We start from the raw sequence: 23614 nt of genomic DNA, 5'->3' as shown, positions 1-23614 counted from the left end.
CCTCATGGTTCCTAGTCGGATTCGTTAACCACTGCGCCACGATGGGAACTCCACTTTCTCAGGCTTTTTAAGGCAGCTGGGACCCCTGGAGCTCTGGGTACCTAGCTCTTGGAAGTGTGGGGCTTGTCTGCTGGGTTGGGAACCACAAATATGCAAATACACGGATATGGCTAAAGGTACTGGCTGGAGAGCCACAGCGGCTTTTTCATCCTTAGCCACATTTTTTTTTTTTTTTTTGGTTTTTAGGGTCTGCAGCATAAGGAAGTTCCTAGGCTAGGGGATGAATCAGAGCTGCAGGTGTTGGCCTACACCACAGCCACAGCAACACCAGATCTGAGCTGCATCTGTGACTTACACCACAGCTCACGGCAATGCCAGGTCCTTAACCCACTGAATGAGGCTAGAGATCAAACCTGTGTCCTCATGGATACTAGTTGGGTTCATTACCACTGAGCCCCAACAGGAACTACCCTTAGCCACTTTCAATGTGCCTCCTTCCCAGGTTCCCCTGAAGAGAACTGGAGGGCACTTTGCAGAGGATATAAAGACCACTCCCATCCAGAGGCCCTTTGATTCAACTTTTTTTATTTTTTTTCTCTTTTTGAATGTCATGCAATAATTCACAGTCCCAAGCCCACAGTTTTCAAACAAGGTAGGAAAAAGGAAAAAAGAAGCAAAGGAAATCGGTGGTGTTTTTTTTTTTTTTTCTTTTTTCTTTTTGTTATTTCAAGCAGGACCAAATGTCAGAAAAAAATGCTTCTTTTCTCAATCATTAATTTTTTTGTCCTTTTTAAAATTGTTTATTTGTTTTAAATTGATTTCTGCAGGCAGTAATAGTAGGGTTTGGTATAACCAGCAAGCACTCCTGTGTGTGTCTGAGAACGTGTGTGGGGTATGAGTGTGTCTGGTGGAGGTCTGTGTGGGACGCTGGGTTTCCACTTCGCTTCTGCCTTTTTCGCCACACACGGGCCACCAGCTCGCGTTCACCAGGGAAAGGAAAGATTCAATTGAGATGATAAAACTCATCAATAGAAGCAATTTTTTTTCTCCCCGTTTTTCTTTTAAAAATGTTTTTTTTTTTTTTTTTTTGAAATTTCCATTTTCCCCAAGGTTCTCCAAAAATGGCTGAGTTAATTCGAATCCCTTGGCTGTGTGGTTTGTCTGCCCCGGAGGGCCCCCATCATGGGGGATCCGGGCTGGGTTGGGGGCGCGCCGTCGCTGCCCAGGAGCGGCTTGTCCGGGCTGAGGGTCTCTGCGGGACGCCCGGGTGTGTCCTGGCCCTGGGGACTTCCTCCAGAGTCCGGGGTCGTCCGGCTGGTCCTCTCCTGGGCCCTCCCCCGTGTGCTGGGCAGGTGGCAGCGAGGTGGCCCCGCGGCCGGTGCGGCTCCTCCCCGGGGGCGTGTGCGTGGGGTGCGTGGGGGGGCCGGGCGGGCGCGGGTGCCACCTCGCCCGGGCTTAGCACCAGTCGTCGTCGTCGGTCTCGCTGTAGGCTTCGTGCAGGCCTTTCCGGGAGCCCGGCCCGCGGGGCCTGGCCAGTCCGTGGGCTGGGTAGTAGCCGTTGGGGAGTCGCCGGCCGTGCCGGGAAGGCGAGGCGCAGGCCGGGCCCGGGGCCCGGGGAGTCCTGGGCGAGCACACGTGGCGCGCGGGGGGCGGCGCATCGTAGGCGGCGGCCCGGGGCTCCTCGCCGCCGCCGCTGCCCGGGCCGTCGGGCTCGTCGTAGTCGGAGCCCCGATAGTAAGCGTGGTGCCGGGGGCCCGGGGGCCCCTCGGATGCGTGCGCGCCGGGCGCCGGCCACCGCGCCCCGCCGTGGCGACACGCCCTGGGGGACTCGCTCCGGGCCGGGCCCGGGCCCCGCCGCTCCATCCCGGGCGAGCGGCTGCTGCCGTGGCCCCCCGGGGGCGGCCGCTCCCCGGCCAGAGGCTCAGCCGCGGGGCCCGGGTACCTCCGCGGGCCGCTGGGGGCCGCTCGGCCCGGCCGCGCTGCCGGCTGCTGCTGCTGTTGCTGCTGCTGCTGCTGCGGGGGACCCGAGCCGCCGGCCTTACGGATCACGGGGGAATAGGACACGTGTGGCCGGGGGGTGGAGGGGGTCTGGGGGAGCTGGCGGCGTCCCCGCCGCGGAGTGCTGGTACCAGATGTTGAGGGGGCTGGGCTTCCACTTACGGAACTACTGCCCTACACGAAAATTGAAACAAAGGAAATCAAAAAAAAAGATACAACAAAATCAACCAGAAGGAGACGGGAGGAGACACGGAGGACGGGAGGGTTGGGGGCGAAGGAAAACCAAAGGAGGGCGGGAGAGGGACAGGGAGGAGGAAGAGAGGGGGACACAGGACATTTGAATGGAAAAAAAGGAGAAAAGCAACAGCCACAGGGAGGAGGAGGGGGATGAGGGGAGGAAGGAGAGGAGGGGAGAGGGAGGAGGAGGGGAGAGAGAGGAGGGGAGAGAGACAAGGAGGGAGGGGGAAGTCGAAAACCAACACAACAAAGTGAAAAGAGAAATGAGAAATGGAGTTTTGTAAGTTTTGGGGTTAAAATAGCAGAAATTTCAAAAATTACTCACAGGCGTCCAGAGGACAGAAATCATAATCGAAACAAAAAACGGAAGCCGGGTTAAAGGAAAGCAAAAGGCAGCAGGCAGCCAGCGTGGGCATGAATTAAAGACCACGCTGGCCGGAAACTCAAAAGTGATCCACAACCAAAGAGGAAGCAGCTTCGGGCAGGCGGGGAGGGGGTGGCAGGCAGGCAGGGGGGCTGGGGTGGGCAGAGTGGGGAGTCAAAGTGGCAGGGGGCGGTGTCCACCCCTGCAGAGGCCCCTCTGGCTGGGGGAGCCCAGTGGTGGGCAGAGTCAGAGGTCACAGTGGGAGTGGGAATGGGGACTCTGCCAGAGTGGCTGTGGGGTGTGGGCTCCCCTCCTCTCCTGGACCCCACGGGCTCCCCATCAGGGGTGTCTCCCGCCACACCCACCTGCCGGTGTGCCATGTGCTCACGGCCCTCACTGGGTGAGCGGGACCAGCGGTGGTCCCGGGCCCGGGCCCGGCCATGGTCAGGCCGCTCCTGGGCATAGCGCTCCTTGTCTGGCGGCGGGGGGTGGTGGTGATGGTGGTGGTGATGGTGCTGCCGATGCTTCCGGTCTTTGGGCCGGCCCCGCTCCTGGTCTCGTTCCTTTGATGGCAGGTCCCCAGACTGGGTGGTCATGCTCAGGTCTGTCCCCAAGCCTGGGCCGGATGGAATCAAGACAGACAGACAGATGGGTGTGAGGGAGGGGTGGCATGGGCACCTTCCCTTGGACACCAAAAACGGCCTGGTGGGTGTTGGGAGTGGTGCTGGTTCTCTCTGCTATAGCAACACAGGATCTGTCTGAGCTGCATCCTTGACTTATTGCCACAGCTTGCGGCAATACTGGATCCTTAACCCACTGAGCGAGGCCAGGGATCAGACCTGCATCCTCATGGACAGACACTGTTTCGGGTTCATTTTTTTTTTTTTGCATTTTAGGGCTGCCCCTGCGGCATGTGGAAGTTCCCAGGCTAGGGGTTGAATTGGAGCTACAGCTGCCAGCCTAAGCCACAGCCACAGCCACTGCCACTTGGGATCCACATCTTGTCTGCGACTTGTACCACAGTTCACAGCAACGCCGGATCCTTAACTCACTGAGCAAGGCCAGGGATTGAACCTGAATCCTCATGGATACTAGTTGGGTTTGTAACCCGCTGAGCCACAACGGGAACTCCTCCAGGCCTTTCCGTCTTTTCTCTCTCAGTGTCTGCCCTGCTCTGTCTTCCTCTTCCTCTTTCCCTTACAGAGTCTCCAGGCCCTGAGACCTGAATGGCGACCCACCTGTGTCCACGTCCGTGTAGCGGCCCAGGGAACGCTCGGAGGCTCGGTGGCTGCGGTCTCTGCGCCGCTGGTGGTGCCGCTGGTTCTCCTCGGGCGGCACCCTCTCCAGGGAGTAGTCGTCCAGGCGCCGGGCCTTGGGGCCTAGCACGGAGGCTGAGCGCTTCATGGGGCTGGTGTCTGAGATGGTCTGGGGGTGGGGGGGGACAGGCCGGCGGGCTGGGGTCAGCAGCTGGCGCCAAGCAGTCCTGGTCTGTCCTGCCCCACTGGCCATTGGTGACCCGGGGGTGACCATCCAGGGGTGGGACTGGGGAGGGGGGCTCACAGGACTCAGCTCCTGATCAACCAGGGCCCCAGGACTCACTCCTCTGTCCCCTCCTGGGCTCATCCTGAGTTCTGGCTAGGAGGCCCTATTCTATTCACCTGCTGCTAGGACAGGCAGGCGGGCCAAAGGGCAGAGCTTCCTCTGTCCAGGGGAGCCCTGGACCCTGGGTCCTGCCTGCTCTCCAGGTGGGGGAGGGGCCTCTGCCTCTTGTTGGTGTCGGGCCTATAGGCCCAGTGCCAGGCCACCCAGCTCACTGTCCTCCTCAGCCACCTGGGCCTGGACTTTCCTGTCCACCTGAATTTGGCTTCTGTGAGGATGGTAGGGGTTGGCTTTTTTCATCCTTGGCCTGCAGCCTGGGAGCCTGCATGTGTCCTCCCCACCAACCGCCAAGTTGAGCCAGGTTCTTTGCTGGGAGATGAGAGAAGATGGGGCAGACAAGGCCCGGGGCCTGGCCCAGCCGAGGGGCCAGCCTCCCTGCCCAAGGCAGGAGGTTTAAGGGTTATGACAGGGGAAAGAGCCTCCAAGAAAGAGTAGGTCTGTAGGTCAGGCTTCTGGAATGATGGACCCCCTGGCTTGGGGGGGGGCTTGGCGGGAGGGAGGGCAGGCTCTGCCCCCCCTACGGCATATGTGGGTGTACACAGAGAACACAACACACGAGGATGGGGCTCCACGAGACTGGAGGGGGGTGTGGTCTGCAAAGAAGGGGTGGGGTCAGAGGACAGGAGAGATGACAGGACTCCCACGAGGGGGGGTGGGCGGGAAGAGGGGGCCGGAGCCCGGCTGGGCAGCGGGCAGGCGCTGCGGTACATACACTGAGGTTATTCCCACGTGGCCGGCCCCTTCTCCTCTGTCACAGCCCCACGGGATGGTGCACACAGAAAAAACAGAAAGAAGGAAATAAATATAGAAGCCGAGAGGGAGAGTGGAGAGGTGGTACATGGAGGAGATGCCAGGGTGGGGAGTGGGAGGAGGAATCTGGGGCAGGGAGGGGAAGGGGGAGGTAGAGAGAGGTTAAAGTCCCTAGTGTGTGGGTGACCCCTGGGCCGGCTGGCCGTCCTCCCAGGGGCACAGAGGAGACAGACAGGAGACACCACAGACAGATGGCAAAGGCACAAGACCAACAGATGGGAAGGCATGGCCGCAGGCCCCTGGCCCTGGGCTCTGCCTCATGCAATGCATCCCAGCCCTGGCTCCACTGACACTCAAAGCTTGCGGGGGGGCAGGAGGGGGTGGCTGTCAGCTGGCTTGTTCCACCCCTCTCCTGGGGCCCAGCTCAGTCCTGGTGGGTGGGGAGGGAGATGGGGGCTTGGCAGCCACATGCAGGCTGGGCGCCTCCCACCGAAGTTTCCAGCAGCTAGAGGCCAGGCCCCTGGCCCAGCCAGGCACAGCACAGCCTTCCACCCCGTGCAGACGTCACGGCACAGCGCACGGGCAGCCCGCCACAGTCAGACATGCTGCCCTGCCTCTCAGGGTGGGCAGCCAGCCATGCTTCTGGACCCTCTGTCCCCAAGGGCTCTGGGGCACTGGGATTGCCTGCCTTTAACCAAGCCCTGCATCTGGGTAAAGCAGCCACACGCAGACACACATCAGGCACACACACCTGCTCCCCGCCAGCAGCCCGCACAGAGATCAGACAGAGAGACGAACCTCAGCTGCCCCCAGGCCCACCCCAGGCTCTGCTACCAGATCCTAGGACCTGGCAAGTTCCCCAAATCTTGCACGTATATGAGCACACACATTCTGTGCATGTACGTGCCTGTGTGCATGTATGCACACACGTACACATGCATGTATGTTCCTTTTTTTTTTTTTTCTTTTTAGGGCTGCACCTGCAGCATATAGAAGTTTCTAGGCTAGAGGATGAATCTAAGCTGCGGCTGCCAGTCTAAGCCACAGCCACAGCAATGCTGGATCTGAGCCGCATCTGCAACCTACACCACAGTTCATGGCAATGCCAGATCCTTTAACCCACTGAGCAAAGCCAGGGACTGAACCTGCATCCTCATGGATGCTAGTTGGGTTGTTAACCTGCTGAGCCACAATGGGAACTCTGAGCATGCTTGTACCTTCTTGATTGTAGCTCTCACCTGGGCCTGACACATCACCTCTCCATACCCCCTCCCGTGACCCCCACGTGTGGCCTCAGCACCCCCAATTGGTGATGGTCACCGTACCCCACCCCAGGAGAACCTCATCCCCTCTCAGCTCTCTATCTGGGAGGAGCTAAGAGGAGCAGGGCCTCCAGCTGCTCCAGGTGTGGCCCAAAGGGGCAGGGAGCTCCACCCCAGGCCCCAGGGTGGTGGGTGAAAGCCCTCACCTGGTTCTCGGCGGGGAGGCGGGGCATGGAGGCGGCCCGGGTCTGGCCTTCCATGGGGAGGTAGTGCTCACTGTCCGAGTAGCCATCTCTGCCCATCTCTCGCATCTCCACGGACTGCGGGGCAGATGGCGAGGCCCCATGAGCCCCGGGTCCTGACCCATGGACCCCAGGGCTGGCCTGGGGTTTGTGGAGCTGCAGGTGTGGGGGCCAGACCCTCTTGTACCGCCCAGGCCTGGGAGACAAGGGGGCGGTGAGGGATGGAGGCACCTGAGAGTTGGGCTGGCTGTTGGGTAGATCAGTTGGGGGTCCCCGCTCTGGGCTCCATGTGCCCGTCTTCTGGAACATCTCCTGGGCTCGCTGGGTCACCCAGGATGGACTCTCCTTCATGCTGCTATCATGAGCCATACTGTGTGGGGGCACAGAGACCAGGGCTGTGGTGGCCACTCTGGGGGCTTCCACACCTGGGATAGGCACCCCCACTCCCCCCACCTCCTGGCCAGAGGAACTCACAGGCCACCTCCTGGGTCGAGCTGGGTGGAGGGGAGGGCGTTCTGGCCGGGGCCCCCCTCTTGCGTTGGAGATGGGGGCTCCATGCGCTGGAACATGAGAGGTGTCCGGTTCTGGGGAAGCAGACAGCAGAATGTATGCACAGGGTTGGGGGGAGGGCCAGAGGACAGGTGGAGGAGGGTGCCCGAGGCTTAGGCGCTGGTCAAGGCTGCAGCTCGGAGGCTATGCAGGGTATGCTCTTCCCACCCCTCGGTGAGATCCCAGAAGTCATTCCTTTTTTTTTTTTTTGTCTTTTTAGGGCTGCAACTGCGACATATGGAGGTTCCCAGGCTAGGGATCTAATCGGAGCTGTAGCCCCCGACCCTACACCACAGCCACAGCAACGCCAGATCCTAGACGCATCTGCAACCTACACCACAGCTCATGGCAACGCCGGACTGTTAACCCATTGAGCGAGGCCAGGGATCGAACCCGCAAGCTCATAGTTCCTAGTCGGATTCGTTTCCGCTGTGCCACCATAGGAACTCCAAGAAGTCATTCTTTTTAATTTTTTTTTTTTTTTTCCTTACGGCTGTATCTGTGGCACATGGAAGTTCCCAGGCTAGAGGTCAAATTGCAGCTGCCCGCCTACGCCACAGCCATGGCAACACTGGATCCAAGCTGCGTCTGCAACCTATGCTGCAGCTTGCGGCAATGCCGGATCTTTAACCCACTGAACGAGACCAGGGATCAAATCTGCCTCTTCATGGAGACTAGTTGAGGTCTTAATCCACTGAGCCACAATGGGAACTCCCTCAAAGTCATTTTTCACACCCCAACATGCACACACACACACACACTCAGGTCTGATCTATCAGCCAGTCCTCTAGACTCTTCCTTCCAAATCCATTCATAACTGGATCACTTCTCACCCCTACAGGGCCCCATCCGGGTCTTGGTTTATCATCTCTGGCCTGGACCAGAGCAGCTGCCTCCTCCCAGGGCTCACAGCTCCCACCCTTACCCCCCACGGCCACCAGAGGGCACGAGTGAACACCTACATGAAGTTACTTCCCTCCTCTATGGAGGAGCCCTGGTGGCTCCCACCTTACTCCCAGTCAAAAGCCCCCCCAAACCCACAAGGCCCTTCGAAATCGGCCCTGTCACCTCCTCACCCTTGTCTCCTCCCACTTCCTCTCTCTCACACTCTGTTCTGCCATATTGGCTTCCTTGCTGTTCCCCAAACTCGAACTCATGATCCTGCCTCAGGGCCTTTGCATTGGCTGTTCCCTCTTCCCCCCCAGGTATCTGCTTGGCTTACCCCCTTTCCTCTTCCTTCAAAAACTTTCCTCAGATGTCACAACCTCAGCAAAGCCTCCCCTGACTACTTCAAATCATATTTCGTCCCCCACTCCCCCGCCCCCGCTTTTTCTCATGATGCTTACTATTTTCTGCAATGCCGTATCAATTAGTCATCTGTCACTGCTGGCATTCTTCCAACTGGAAATTCTGCTCTGCAGGGATTCTGGTCTTTTTTGCTCACAGATGCACCCCTCACCCCAGAGCTGAGAATAGTGCCTGGCACACAGTAGGTGCCCAGTAAGTGCTGGTGGAGCAGATGAGCTAACTCAGGCTCTGTCTCCTTGGTGACCTGCCCTAGAGCCTGGCCATACCCCACCATTCTCGTTGGTCCTCAGAGTGATAACAAAACCACTTTCTCCCAGCCTGGGTGTCCCCAGAACGATGGAGATAGGAAGGAAGGGCCATCAGGGCCGGGGGCATACCTGCTCCTCACGCATGGCCTGCAGCTTCTTGGCCTTGCTCTGCCGGTAATACTCCATGATCATCATGGCCGCATAGATCTTCCCCACTGTCAGGTCGGTGGCTGGGGGCACAGGGTGAGCTCACCATGGGGGGGGGCCCTTCTGCACCAGCCGCACTGTCCCCTGCACCTCCTCCCCCTCCCCCTCCTTCCTGGCGGAACAGAGCCCCGGGGCCAGGCCAGGCCTGGCTCTTACACTTGTGAGGGGTGACCAGCAGGTCCAGCGTCTTCTGAGACAGGTTGGGCCAGATGGCCATCATTTCCTTCCGCAGCTCGGCATCCATCTGTTGTTTGTCGGCTCCGCCTGTGAGTGGGAACAGAGAAGCCCTGATTGCCTGGCTGGGCGTCAGCCAGCCTAGGGGCAGCAGCAAAGTCAGTGGCTCCTGCTGACCCACACTCTGGTGTCCTGGTTCCTGGCAGGTCTCCAGGGTTCTGTGGGCCTGACCTGGAGAGGGGACTGACCACATGGGCTCTGGTCCTCAGTAGGGCCAGGGCCTTGGAACGGCTGGGTGGAGGACAGTCCAGTATCCAGAGGGGCTAACCTGGTTCCCACTTGCCGACTGGATGACGTGGCTATTAGTCTACCTTTCTCTGCCTCAGTTTGCTCATTTTTGAAATGGGGATGATGGCAATAGTACCTGCCTCACTGAGCTGTTTGACAATCAAGGTAGTTAAGGTGCAGAGTTAGGACGGCATCTGCCGTAGGGAGCCTGGGTAAGGCTTGGGGAGCAGCCCTGATAAAAGAGGTTTCTCCCTGAACAAGTTGTCCCTCTTATGAATGTTGACCTTGGATGGAGCCCATCCTTGGTCCCTCACCCCATTCTTGGTCCCTCACCCCAACCAATTGGCCATTAAGGCTCTTTGGCAGTGATTCCTGATCCCTCTGGCCTGAGTGCACCTGAGTGTGGCCCTTCCTGGTCCCCTGGGGTTGGCCGGGGTCATGTGATGACTTCTTGCCAATGAGGTGTGAGCATAGTGAGATGTCCCTTTGGGCATTCCATGGCCAGTGCAGGACTCTCCTGAGTTCTTGTTCCCTCTGCCACAGGGGCTGGGAGCACTAGTGACAGTGGTTGCCCACTCAGGCCCAGTCCCTAAGTGACTGATGAGCGGAAGCCCCTGCCAACCCCAGAAGTTCCCACATAATGGAAGTGGGAAGCAAATCTTTTGTTGGTTCGAGAACTTGGGGCTGTTTGTTACAGCAGCATATTCTCATCCAACCTGAATGATACAATAGCCTGCTCCCTGCTTCTACTCCTGTTTCACAGCCCCCAACCCTGGGCACAGGGATGCTGTTTTCAACATTTACCCCTGAGTATGGAAGGGACATTGATGACAGGGCTAGAACAAGGGCCTGAAGGCTCCCTGCTGGGCCAAATATTAACCCTGTGGCTGCTGGATTATGGGATGAGGTCCAGGAGATCTGGGGAAGGGCGGGGGCTGGCTACCAACCAATAGAGAAGTATTTCAGTGTTTTAGCAACCATCCACAGGGGCATGCTGGCTGAATAGCTAGCCTGCTCGGGCAGGCCCCAAATCCCCATTTGCCTCCACTTCCTGCTCATAGCTTGTCACTCAGCATATGCCCTCCTTGGCCTTCCTTCTCCCACTCCTCCTTCCCCATTCTGAGGCTGCCTCTGGACCCCCTGCCCAGCTTCTTCTTCTCAGCAGATGTGGGTTAAATTGCAGACATCTGCCAGGCACTGCGTGGAACTTTCACTCATCTTCCCCCATGTGGCTCTGGAGACAGATGCCTTTATTTTGAGAAAAACCTCCAGAAGGGCCTTTTTTTTTAAGGTAAAGCTTAGATCCTGTTCCAGAGTAAGGCTATGGAGGGGATGGGGAGCTGAACTGCCTGGACCAGTGCAGTCACCTCTGTCTGGGTCGCCTCATCCTCCCACAACCACCAGAAGGTGCCCCTGAACACCTGAGTCAGTTCTCACCTCTTTTGCTCTGAGCCCTCCTGTGTTCTCACTTCACCCAAAGTGATACCCAAGTCCACAAGGCCCTGCACCAACTGCCCTTGTAACCTCTACTTCCCCCCTTGCTACTCTGTTCCAGCCCCACTAAACTCTCCATTGCTCCACAGACATGCCAAGCACTGTCCTGGCTCAAAGCAATTGCATGAGCTGTTTTCTCTTCCAGGATGTTTCTTTCCACAAATATCTATGTGGACCCTTCCCTCACCTCCTTCAGGCCCTTGCCCAAACCCTTTATCAAAGAGGTCTTCTATGGAGTCCCTGCTGTGGCTCTGCCAGTTAAGTACCCAACTAATATCCATGAGGATGGGGGTTCAATTCCTGGCCTTGCTCCATGGGTTAAGGATCTGGTGTTGCAGGGAGCTGCATGGTAGGCTGCAGACACAGCTTGCATTCTGCGTTGCTGTTGTTGTGGCAGAAGCCCCCAGCTGCAGCTTTGATTCGATCCCTAGCCCGGGAATTTCAACATGCCTCAAGTGCGGCCCTAAAAAGGAAAAAAAAAGAGGTCTTCTAGCTGCCCCCCAACCTAAAATAGTACCTCCCCCCCACTTTTAAGCCTTTTTCCTGCTTTACTTCTCAGCGAGGCACTTATGTTGTTGTTCACCACCTAGCCACCAGAGGGCTCATTCCACAGTCTGGTCTTCATTGCTGGTGGTTGTAGGATTTAATGATACAGGGGGTTGTGGTCACCGGCTGAGCTGCACGGGGGTGGGACTGATTGGTGGGTCTGGACACAGGTTGGGAGGCTGTGGGAGACCCCTGGGAAAAACCATCTGTGTAAATGGGCTCTCAACACCCTTGACACCAGCCTATAGCAGTTTTTCTTTCCTCTAGGAAAGCATAGCTATGTCTCCCATCAGCAGTGAAGTGAGATGCGTGGGGTCTCTGTGGCTTCTTTTTCCTCTCTCTTTTTAAAGCTGTGCCTGTGGCACATGGAAGTTCCTGAGCTAGGGTTCCAATCAGAGATGCAGCTGCTGGCCTACACCACAGCCACAGCAACTCCAGATCTGAGCCGCATCTGTGATCTATGCTGCAGCTTGATAACGCTCGAGGTTACCTACTTGGTAGGTAACGCCAGATCCTTAACTCACTGAGCGAGGCCAGGGATTGAACCTGCATCCTCATAGAGACTACATGGACTCCTTAACCTGTTGCGTCGCAATGGGAACTCCCTCTGTGGCTCCTTCTCAGAGACATGGGAAGGGAAAGAAGAAAACATGACATTCCTGCCGAAGATCCCTTTCTCCCTACAGCTAATACGTTTCCTGTTTCTAGTGGAGAAAAGGAAGACATCTGTCATTATAAACTGAATTGTGTCCCCCCCCGAATTCATGTTAAGTCTCTAACTCCCAAGGTAATGGCATTTGGAAATGAGGCCTTTAGTAAGTAATTAGAGCTACATGATGTCATAAAGGTGGGTCATTAATTCAATGGGCCTGGTGTCCCTAGAAGAGAGAGGCAGACAACCAGGGGTGCATATGCACAGAGGAAAGGCCATGTGAGGACACAGCAAGAAGGTGGCTGTCCACAAGCTGCAGAGACAGGCCTCAGAGGAAACCAAACCTGTTGGCACCTTGATTTTAGAGTCCTGTCCTTACAACTGTGAGAAAACCAATTCATGTACTCATTCTCTGGTTTTATCTATTTATCTTTTTAGAGCCCCACCTACGGCATATGGAAGTGCCTAGGCTAGGGGTCGAATTGGAGCTGCAGCCGCTGATCTACACCACAGCCACAACAAAGTGGGATCCAAGCCACGTCTGCAACCTACACCACAGCTCATGGCAACTCTGGATCCTTAACCCACTGAGCGAGGCCAGGGATCGAACCTTTGGCCTCATGGATACTAGTCAGATTCATTACCGGGGACTCAATGGGGACTCTGCTGTTGGATTCTTAACCCACTGTGCCATGGTGGGAACTCCAGCCTCACAATTTTTGAAGAATCTGAAGAATGACCGAGGTTAATCCATTCACCCCAGGATAGCCCCTGCCTGCTGGAAAGGAACTTAGGGTGTTCAGAAGCTGTTGGAGGCATGAATGTGTGATGTGATAAAGAATGGAAAGAAAAGACTGGCGCCATAGAGTGGCTGTAGAGGTCAGTCTATACTTTACAAGGTCTCGTGACTCTCTCATGACCCTTGAGGCAAAATGAATGAGAATGACATCAAAAATGGCATCTTGAAAACAAGATTGCTGAAGCATTGATGTTGCTGATGGAAAACCATCAGCTCTGACAGTCTCAGGACTGGAGCCTTGGGGGATTTGTGGGAGAGGCCATAGATGGCTTGAAGCAAACAAAAATTACGGCCTGGGAGGGCTAAAACATTTATGATTACTTTATGTGCTTAGGAATGCCTGTCCTGGCATATCTTGCTTCCAATCCGTTTGCAGTAAAATACCGATTTATCCCCTGCAAGTATAAGAAAGTAGAAAATAGTAAATAAAAACCTTGAGTTGGCTCAGAGGGTTGCTATTGCCTCTTGGAGGCGGTAGCCCTGATCCCCACTCTATTTCTGTGTCTCTTTCTTATTTCTGTGGCACTGCTGACTTCGGGACCTGGGTTGAGAGTGGGCCTCATCAAGAAGCAAACTGAGTGTTGAAAAAAAGAATGATGGATTCTCAGCCCGCCTGAGACTCGATTCTGTTCAAACAACTGTGACTGTCATTGCTCTTAGAACTGTCGTCTCTAAGCCATCAGCTGACCTTCTTGAATCCACAGCCTGGCTCAGCTGTGCTCCATGGAACTGTGGGAGGGGACAGGAAGGGGAAGGGTTCCTGGCTCTGAGGTGCTAGAGGCATGACCCTCTGGGAGCTGAGTAGCATCTGTGGTATGAGTGAAAACAATGACAGGCAAGCATGTGGGCTCATCCCCAGAAGTCCCTGAAATCCTCAGGTGGGGAATCTGGTGACTGTCATAAAGGCTGGACTTGCTGCAGTCCCATAGAAAGGGTTCTGTTCAGTAAAGGACAACTCTGCAGACTTGGGTTGTCTACACCCTATGTATTGCAAAGTCATGAATGGGAATTCCTGTTGTGGCTCAGTGGTTAACAAATCCGACTAGGAACCATGAGGTTGCAGGTTTGATCCCTGGCCTTGCTCAGTGGGTTAAGGATCCAGCGTTGCTGTGAGCTGTGTTGTAGGTTGCAGACACGGCTCGGACCCTACGTTGCTGTGGCTCTGGCATAGGCTGGTGGCTACAGCTCCGATTAGACCCCTAGCCTGGGAACCTCCATATGCTGCAGGTGCAGCCCTAGAAAAGGCAAAAAGACAAAAAACAAAAACAAACAAATAAAAAACACCCAAAAAATGAAACAAACAAACAAAAACAAAAAAACAAAAGACACGAATGGTCTCCCCCTCTCTCCCAGCAAGATTCTCATTATTCAATCAAATATTGGTCTAGGTACTGCTATGAAAGAACTTTGCAAATATAATTAAAGTATTAAGTCAGCTGACTGTAGGATACAGGTTTTATCTGGGTGGGTCTGACCTAATCAGGTGAGCTCCTGAGCGATAACCTTTAGGTCCTTAGGGTATCCTGCCTGATAAGAGTGTCTGGGTTGGAGTTCCCTTGTGGTTCAGAAGTAATGAACCCGACTAGTATCCATGAGATGCAGGTTCAATCCCTGGCGTCACTCAGTGGGTTAAAGACCCAGCATTGTCATGAGCTGTGGTGTAGGTTGCAGATGTGGCACAGATCTCGTGTTGCTATGGCTGTGGCTGTGGTGAAAGCCTCAGCTGCAGCTTGGATTCAACCCCAATCCTGGGAACTTCTATATGCCATATGAGTGGCCCTAAACAAGCAAAAAGAGAGAAAGAAAGAAAAAAAAAAAAAACAAGAAAAAAGAGTGTCTTTGTTTGCTGGGGGCTTTGGACTAGGCCAGATAGTTTCTCTTGGCATTATGATTTATGCTTGGGGCCTTGAGCCATGTGGTATCAGTGTGACCACTAAAGGGGCTGGAGGCCAAGTAACATAGGTCAGCCAAGCTTACAGGACCAACTCCCATTAAATACCAAAGTTCGAGTGGGCCTGAATGGCTGACACTACGTCATATGTGCTGTCACAAATCATTGCTGAGAGAAGTAAGCATTGCCCATGTGACTCCACTGGAAAGCTCCCTCTTGGTCTCTCTTGGACCCTGCTCCATGTGTCTTTTTCCTTTGCAGTTTTTTTTTTTTTTTTTAGGGCCACACCCATAGCATATGGAGGTTTCCAGGCTAGGGGTTGAATTGGAGCTGTAGCTACTGGCCTTCTCCACAGCTACAGCAACACCAGATCCAAGCTGAGTCTGTGACCTGTACCACAGCTCATGGAAATGCCAGAGTGAGGCCAGGGATTGAACCTGTGTCCTTGTCAGATTCGTTTCTGCCGAGCCATGATGGGAACTCACCCCTTTCCACATTTTAATCTGTATCCTTTTGCTGTAATAAACCATAACCATGAGTAAAACAGTTCTTCTCAGTTGTGAGTCCTTCTAGTGAATCACTGAACCCAAGTCTTGGGTTGTCTTGGAACCCCTGAATACAGGTCCCCAGAGGGAAATAGCATAAAGGTTGCAAAGACATTGTGTACCAAGAGTGGGTGCACTACTAGACTCATTTTACAGATAAGGGAACTGTGGCAGGCAGAATTCTCAAGCTGCTCCCTCTCTCCCAGCAAGCTTCTGGTTATTCAATCAAAATGCTAGTCTAGGTACTGCTATGAAAGGACTTTGCAAATATAATCAAAGTCCCAAGCCAGCTGACTGTAAGATAGAGAACTTATCTGGGTGGGCCTGACCTAATCAGGGGAACCCTCTAAAAGGAGAACATTTTCTCTAGTTGAAAGCAGAAGTCAGAGATTTGGAGCACAGGAAGAATAAGATGCATCCCCAGGAACTAAGCACAACCCCTCCCTAAAAGCCAGAAATGAAATGGGGACCTCAGTTCTACAACTACAAGGAACTGAATTCTGATATCACACCTGGATAAGCTTTGGAATAATACGCCATCCCCTCCCCACCATCCAGAGGCTCCCCCATCCTCTTTACCTTCACCTGCACATTCCCAGGCTCTAACACTGTCTGTTTTTTTATGCACCCCCAGGCACTGTCCCACTGGAAGCTGCTGGTCTCCCTTCCTGAAGTTGGTCCCTCCCAGCAACTTCTGGCTTTGGCTCCTCTTCCCCTCTTCTCCCCAGGACCCCAGTAGCAACACGTGGCCCTGAAGAACTGTCTTCCTTCTTCCTGATCTCCCTGGTCTTCATCTGGGTGGAGTCCTGACCTCTCTTTTTTGCCCCTGATTTCCAACCCTCTGCTGGACGATGGACCCAGCCTCCACCAGCAACAGTCCCAACTTCCTTCTTTCTGGTGCTCCATGTGCCTCTCTCCCTGCCTCGCTGTCCCAACAGCTGTTAGGTCACAACCAGTCACTGTTAGGCTTCCAAAACCCCCTCCGGGCAGGAGAGGCCATGACCTCTCCACGAGAGCTGCCCCAGTCAAAGTAACCAGTGGTGACCTGGCACAGAATCTGCCACTTTTTTTTTTTCTTTTTTGGCTGCTCCATGGTGTACGCCATTCCTGGGCCAGGGATCAGGTCTGAGCTATAGTTGTGACCTAAGTCACAGCTGTGGCAATGCCAAGATCCTTAACCCAATGCGTTGGGCTGGGGATCGAACCTGTGTCCCAGTTCTCCCAAGATGCCACTGATCCCACTGCACCACAGTGGGAACTGCCTGCCAGCCACTCTTGGTCCTTATCTTCTTTGGCTGTTGGGCAGCACCTGACACACTGGAGACACCTTTTAGGAGCCTCTGTTGCCCTGGTCTCCATCCACCTCCCTGGCCACCTTTTCTCAGTCACTTTTTTTTTTTCTTTTTCTTTTTTATTTTTAGGTCTGTACCCATAGCATGCGGAGGTCCCCAGGCTAGGGATCAAATTGGAGCTAAAGCTGCTGGCTTATGCCACAGCCACAGCAATGCTGGATCTCAGCTGCATCTGCAACCTACACCACAGCTCATGGCAATACTGGATCCTTAACCCACTGAGCGAGGCCAGGGATTGAACCTGCAACCTCATGGATACCAGTTGGGTTCGTTACCACTGAGCCACAATGGGAACTTCCTCTTGGTCACCTTTAATGTTGGGGTGGCTACTGGCTTAGTTTTTTGGGGGCTCTTGGTGCACACTCATCCCCTCAGAGAGCTCGCCCAGCTCAGTCTCCTGGCTTAAAAACCTGCCACCATCTGATGCTTCCTAACTCTACATCTCCAGCCCAGTTGGGAAAACTCATCTTCCTTCAGAACCTTCTGAGGAGACCCTCCCACCCTAGAAGTACAAGTTGGAGAGCCCCCTGCATGGCCTCCATCTCCACATGCCACAGTCAACACTCACCCCCACCCCCTTCACCCCAAACCCTCTCTTCCTGTCCCTTTCCTCTCAGGCAACGGCGTCTTCGTCCTTCAGGCACTGGGACCCCCAGCCCTGGGGGTGGCCTGGATGTCTCTCTTTCCTTCACAGCTCACAGCCCACACATTGGCCATCTGGTTGTCTTGACACGAGGGAAATATCCAGAACATGAATTCTCCATACCCCTTCCATCCAAGCTGCCATCCTGCGTTCACCTGAGTAACATCAGCAGCCTCCTTCCTGGGCTCCTTTAGTCCATTCTCCCCACTGTGTGTGGCTAGAGGGAGCTTGTTCAAAGGCGAATGGGGGCAGGTCCCTCCTCTGCCCTTGAGGCTGCGTGGCACCCCCATGCTTAGAGGGTGAGTCTTTTCAACACGGTCCCTTGAACCTGCTGGTCCTTCTGCCTGGAGAACTTCTTGCCCAGGTATCCACATGATCCTGTCACAACCTCCTTGAGTACCCACCCTGGCAATGGGAAGGGTAAGCTGCATCCTCAAGGCTTAGAGTGATGTCTGGCACTCAAGAGGTGAGCTCTAGATATTTGCTGAGCGAATGAATGGCTGAGCCCTCTGAGGCCCTGGCTCCATCCACCCAGCCCTACCCTCTCCGCTCCCATCCCTGTCCTTACCCTTGGCGATCTTGATGTCCAGGGCTGTGCGGATCAGGGCCATGAGTGTAGAATTGAAGTGGACGGTGTTGTCATCAGCGACAGGCAAATCCATCCGCAGGAGCCTCTGTGAAACCAAAGGCAAGGGCAGTCATACCAAGGCGTCCCTCCCCTGTCCTGTGAGCCAGACCCACCCTCCCCAGGGAGCCCCAGGAAGAACTCTGAAGGCAGTGGCTAAGGTACACCCCCCCCCGCCCCCCGCTTAGGTTACCTGTCCTAAGGCTCCATTTCCTGATTGCCCTCAGTGGCCCCAGGGGAGGGCACTGGGGGTTCTCCTATGTTGCTGAGCCCCTGCCCCTTCCTCACCCACCCAATGGACCCCAGAACTGGCGTTTCCAAGGTTGGCCTAGATCCTTGCCCTGCCCCAGAGTTCTTCTGGACAGCTCCGTTCCATTCTGACCCCTAAGAAGAAGAGCTCAAGCCAGATTGCAGCAGACATGCAGCAGCCAGGCGAGAAGGGGAGAGGGGGGTCTGTGGCCACAGCCACAGGAGGGGAAGGGCCACTGGCTCCCCACCCCCAACCCGGCCCAGACCAGACTAGAGGGGCACAGACCACATCATTCCTCTGAGAAGCGGCAGGCAGGAAGGTGCACCCCCCCACCCCACTGATGGGGCGGGCCCCTCACCGACATGCAGCAAGGCCATGACACACAGAAGGGCAGACAGGGGCACATGCAGACGGAATCTCGAGACTCATTCATAGCTCTGTGGAAAGTGTATCTCAGGGGCATGTCTGGATCTTGGCTCTTTGTGCGATGGCAAGGGGAAGGAGGGGGAGGGGTGCTCCCATGGCCCAGGGAAGAAAAGATTCCCTGGGTCCCAGGCAGGGGCTCTGTTCCCCATGCTTGGTGGTTCCAGGAGAGGATGCTGGGCTGGTGTGCACCAGCCCAGGCTGAGATGGCATGGAGATGGAGACTGATGTTCACCAGAGGATTAAGACACAGGTTGGCAGGGAATAGATTTGGAGATGGGGAAGGGGATGGCAACCTTGGAGCAAAACACAGGGATGGGTTGGGGCAGGGTGGGGGATGGAGGTGGTATATAAACACACACAGGCTGGGCCACTGTGCAGAGCGGTGCAGGTTGTGCACTGCACCAAAGGTTCCCCATCTTAGAAATCATGCATTTGTGTATTTTTTTTTTTCTTTTTACAGCAGCACCTGCAGCATATGTAAGTTCCTGGGCTAGGGGTCAAATTGGAGCTGCAGCTACAGGCCTAAGCCACAGCCACAGCAACACCAGATCTGAGCTGCATCTAGGACTTACACTGCAGCTTGTGGCTATGCCTGATCCTTAACTCACTTAGTGAGGCCAGATATTGAACCCACATTCTCATGGGCACTACGTCAGGTTCGTTTTTTTTTTTTTTTTGGCTGTACCCATGGCATATGGAAGTTCCTGGGCTAGGGGTCAAACTGGAGCTATAGCCACCAGCCTATGCCACAGCCATGGCAATGCCAGGGCTGAGAGGCGTCTGCTATCTTTGCCACAGCTTGCAGCAGTGCCAGATCCTTAACCCACCGAGCGAGGCCAGGGACTGAACTCACATCCTCATGGACACTAGTCAGGGTTGTTAACCTGCTGAGCCACAACAGGAACTCCTATGTTGGATTTTTTTGTTTTGTTTTTTTTTTTTTTGCCTTTTTAAGGCCGCACTTGTGGCATATGGAGGTTCCCAGGCTAGGGGTCAAATCGGAGCTGTAGCTGCCAGGCTACACCACAACCACAGCAATGCCAGATCCGAGCCGCGTCTGCGACCTACATCACAGCTCATGGTGACATCGGATCCTTAACCCACTGAGCAAGGCTAGGGATCGAACCTGCGACCTCATGGATACTAGTCAGATTTGTTGCCACTGTGCCACAAAGGGAACTCCGGGTTTTTTTTTTATGTTTTATTTTTTTAATGATTTTTTTCTATTATAGTTGATTTACATTGTTCTGTTAATTTCTACTGTATAGCAAAGTGACCCAGTCACACATATACATATTCTTTTTCTCACATTATGCTCCATCATGTTCTGTCACAAGTGACTAGATATAGCTTCCTGTGCTATACAGCAGGATCTCATTGCTATCTAGTCTATGTCAGGTTCTTAACCTGTTAAGCCACGATGGGAACACTGGAGTTTTGTATTTCTTTTTTTTCCTTTTTTTGTCTTTTGTGTTTTTAGGGCCACACCTGTGGCATATGGAGGTTCCCAGGCTAGGGGTCTAATCGGAGCTGCTGCTGCTGGCCTAGGCCAGAGCCACAGCAATGCCAGATCCGAGCTGCGTCTGCGACCTACACCACAGCTCATGGTGACGCCAGATCCTTAACCCACTGAATGAGGCCAGGGATCAAACCTGCAACCTCATGGTTCCTAGTCAGATTCTTTTCTGCTGCACTACAATGGGAACTCCGAGTTTTGTATTTCAGTGACAACTTCCCAGCAGAAAAGTGTTTTGTCCTTGCTGCACTGGTGGATTCCGAAAATTTTCCGACAAAAAGTTCATTAGAGAGGATGCTGGTTTCAAATTTGCATAAAGGTGCCTTATGGGCCCATGGTGGCCTTGCAGAGACTGGGAATGGAAGGGCACTCACTCCTTCTCTCTTGTACACGCTCACACGCACCCCATGCTCAGCCAAGCAGAGACAAAAGGAAAACTAGAGAAGGGATAGGTGGACGGGAAAGTTGTTGGGGTGGCCTTGCCCTGGCCTCACCTGGGAAGTAGGAGGGCATGGAGGGAGGAGGAGGAGGAGGAGGAATGAAACTGAGGCTTCGGGAAGGTGGTTACATGAAGCAGGAAGAAATGCAACTGACAGGAGGGGAGCGAGGACTCTTGCAGACACAGGGTGGGCCAAGGTGGATGGGAGAATGGCATGATGGGGCCGTTTTTATTTGGAGGGGTTGACTGCAGAGGTCACCTGAACTTCTCATGGATGAGTTGGGGGGAACAGAGCACCTGTTCTTGGGTGCCAAGGGAGATTCCGGGACAGAGGGGTCTGGAGGGGTGGCCCGGCCCAGCCGCCTGGCGGCTCCTTCAGCCAGCATGCACCACCCCCAGATCGGCCATGGTGCCTGCCCGCCCCAGGTCCCCGCAAGGCAGCGTGCATGGCCTGCGTCAGGGTGCCACGGTCCAGGGGTCCAGCTGCGGCCCGCTTGCCCACTCTGGAACAATGGAGAGGTATGTTGGGGTGTCTTGGGGGGAGATGGGGGCATAGGGACAGGAAGGCTGGGGAAGCAACTCTGGGGTGGGAGGGGGGAAGAGGCTCAGGGTGCCTCCCCCCCAGGGAGGTTTTGGATCCAAGGCCCTAGGTCAGAGATCAGCTTCAGATGTGCATGAGGGACTGAGGGACCTGGGGACACAAGATATAAAAGATGGAGTCAAAGCCCCCCCTGCCACAAGGGACCTGCCCAGGACTGGGCACGGGGGGGGGCAGTGCCACTCTGGGCTCAGTGGTGACCCCCACCTCCAGAAACGTGTTTCTGTCCAATTTGGTTCCTGGGGGACCAGGTGCAAGGGGACCTGGGGGCTCCCCTCCCCCTCCCGCCTGGCATGTTGGCCATAATGGAGTCTCAAAACACCAAGACACACTCATCAGAAAGGACAGACACAGTGTGCTGCTTAGAGTCAAGGGATGGTCATGATCCATTTACTCGAGGAGGAAAGGGGAGAAAAAAAGACAAAGAAAAAGAAAAAGAAAAAAAAGAAGAGGAACGCTGGAAAAAGAGACGTGGCTGGTTGGTTCCTGGTCGGCACTGAAAAATCCTCAGTGCCTGGACGTTGGTGGTCGGCAAGGGTTAGACTACCTTATAAGCCACTCTGGCCGGACACTTCTTCCCCAGACCCAGGGGAGGAGACATGTGTCTCAGCATCTGATACATGTCCGGGTAAGGCATGCGGCCCCTGGCAGCACCGAAAACAAAAAACGGGAGTGGGAACGGAGAACCAAAGGGTGGGTGGGTGGGTGGAGGGAGGGGAAGAAACGGAAGAAGAAGAAAAAAGGAATAAAAACCAAAAAAACCAAAAAAAAAAAAAAATCACCAAAAAACACACACACACACACAAAAATCACACGAGCCGAAAAAAGAGAGAAGGATGCAGAGAACGATAAAAGAGGTATTTCAAATAAATGAAAAAGAGGAGGGGAAAAATGGAAGAGGTGATTAAAAAAAGATTATTTCACTGCTTACGAGCAGGGAGAGAGAGAGAAAAGAGAAAAGTCAGATTCGATTTTGACTCTGAGCTATGGTTCTGGTGGAAGGTGGCCGGAAGGGGGGGGCACTTCTCACTCTGGACGGCCTGGGGCCATGCTCTGGTTCGGTGTTAAAAAGGGGGTCAAGTTCTCTGGTTTGGCTGAGGCTGGTCTCTGAGGAGGGGCCGAGATGGGGAGGAGGGGCCAGGGCTGTGGGAGGAAGGCTGGGGGCTTCGGGAGGCGAAGGGTGGAGGAGGGGAGAGTGGAGGAGATGGTGGTGGCGGTGGAGGAGGGGGGACAATGCAAAGTTAACGATCCCCCTGATGTGTCTGATCTGGGGTGCCGTGGAGACCCCGGGATGGGGGCAGCTTCAGCTCAGAGCAAGCAGAAATGGCTGAAGGGAACGGAGAGATATATGTTCCATGCTTCATCAAGTCTACGTGACTGCATTCTGTTGCCTAAGAGAGGTTTCTAGTTTAGTGCAAAAGAGAAATGGCTCTGTCTTTTAAAAAAAGATTTTATATATATATATATGAAATATATATATTGAAGAACCCCAAGCCACACTCATTCCATGGATGCTAGCAGGTTTTAGTGGAAATCAAACCTTGCAAGCAACCCTATGAGGACATTTCTTGCCTAAGCCGAGAGGGGGAGATATTACGCGCAATAAACTGTACATATCCTTATAATGAATCCGACCGCTGAAAGGAGAAGAGAGGGGATTAGTGGAGGCACGGGGTCAAGCTGCGTTTCACACTGTGCGCACAGCGAGGTCATGATGCCAGGAGCTGGGGGGGCCCCCTGGCTTGAAGGAATAGGGGAAACAGGGAATGTGTGAGGGTCCCTGAGATCTTCCCAGGCATTTGGCAGGCCCGGCAGTGGAGGGGGGGCAGAGGGTTTTGTTTGCAGTGGGCTTGGAGCTCTGGGCTGGGGGAACCTCCCGCAAGACTCTCGGCATCTCCTTCCTCCACCATCTACATGGGCTACACTGGGGGCTGGAGGGGAGGGGGCTGGTGGAATAGAGGACAGGGGGACAGCATCCAACTGCTGTGACCTAAAATCAAAAGAGGAAGAGTTAGGCACCAGCTGAAAGTCAAGCCCCTTGCCCCACGGCTCACCCCAGCCTCTTGGTCTCATCTTGTCTGGGGCTGCCAGGATGGCAAGGACGGACTCCTCCCCGCCTTCCTCATGAGGCCTCCCGTCCGGTGCTCCAGCTGCTGAGGGCCCCCTGTTTAATGCTTTCTCAGGCCCCAAGCTCAGCCTGTACTGGAATCCTCAGTCTGTGCTTGCTGGGCTCTGAGCATCAGGATGGCACTCCCGAGAGCATCCTGCAATGGCTTGGTGCTGAGCAGGCACATAATGCACAGGGGCAGGGTGGGGTCCACCCCTTGAAACCATCACCTGTCAGCCAGGAAGGGATACTGTGGTGCCTACGAGATGGGAGAGCTCACTTCCTTCGTGATCATGAAGATGCAAGGACCACCATGACTTTGTGTCCTCTCACCTTGGCCTCGTGTGACCGCCTGCTCCAGGGTCCCCGGGTCCCCACGGGAGTTGGGTTCTGCCATCATGATCTTGCAGCCCGTTCTGTCTGCCAAGGGAACTAAACCAGCCCT

The 23614-nt window shown here is 54.8% G+C and overlaps 1 protein-coding gene across 14 annotated transcripts in view; it reads right to left on the bottom strand.

The window, feature by feature from the left end:
* Positions 1 to 823: 823 nt before the first annotated feature.
* Positions 824 to 23614, bottom strand: part of CACNA1A (calcium voltage-gated channel subunit alpha1 A) — a 378703-nt gene continuing 355912 nt past the window's right edge. For 7 of the 14 annotated variants that reach the window (XM_085012699.1, XM_085012705.1, XM_085012702.1 and 4 more), the window contains 11 exons: positions 22603 to 22699; positions 17777 to 17882; positions 8981 to 9088; positions 8747 to 8847; positions 6987 to 7096; positions 6744 to 6882; positions 6477 to 6590; positions 4971 to 5006; positions 3838 to 4024; positions 2965 to 3215; positions 1317 to 2172 (listed from right to left, as the gene is read on the bottom strand). In XM_085012699.1, coding sequence (XP_084868825.1) covers positions 1456 to 2172; positions 2965 to 3215; positions 3838 to 4024; positions 4971 to 5006; positions 6477 to 6590; positions 6744 to 6882; positions 6987 to 7096; positions 8747 to 8847; positions 8981 to 9088; positions 17777 to 17882; positions 22603 to 22699 — 1966 coding nt within the window. In that variant the 3' untranslated portion in view covers positions 1317 to 1455. Of the gene's footprint in view, positions 2173 to 2964; positions 3216 to 3837; positions 4025 to 4970; positions 5007 to 6476; positions 6591 to 6743; positions 6883 to 6986; positions 7097 to 8746; positions 8848 to 8980; positions 9089 to 17776; positions 17883 to 21609; positions 21707 to 22602; positions 23053 to 23614 lie in introns of those variants that run through there. The other 7 variants (XM_085012700.1, XM_085012712.1, XM_085012704.1 and 4 more) reach the window with 6 other exon arrangements.

This window comes from Sus scrofa, chromosome 2 (genome assembly GCF_054392235.1).
Source record: "Sus scrofa isolate SSC_HxYL_T2T_F1_AM1 chromosome 2, Sscrofa_HxYL_maternal_Yorkshire_Landrace_v2.0, whole genome shotgun sequence".
Lineage (NCBI taxonomy): Eukaryota > Metazoa > Chordata > Mammalia > Artiodactyla > Suidae > Sus > Sus scrofa.
The sequence above is the reverse complement of the archived record's forward strand: the minus strand, read 5'-3'. Positions and strand labels throughout refer to the sequence as shown.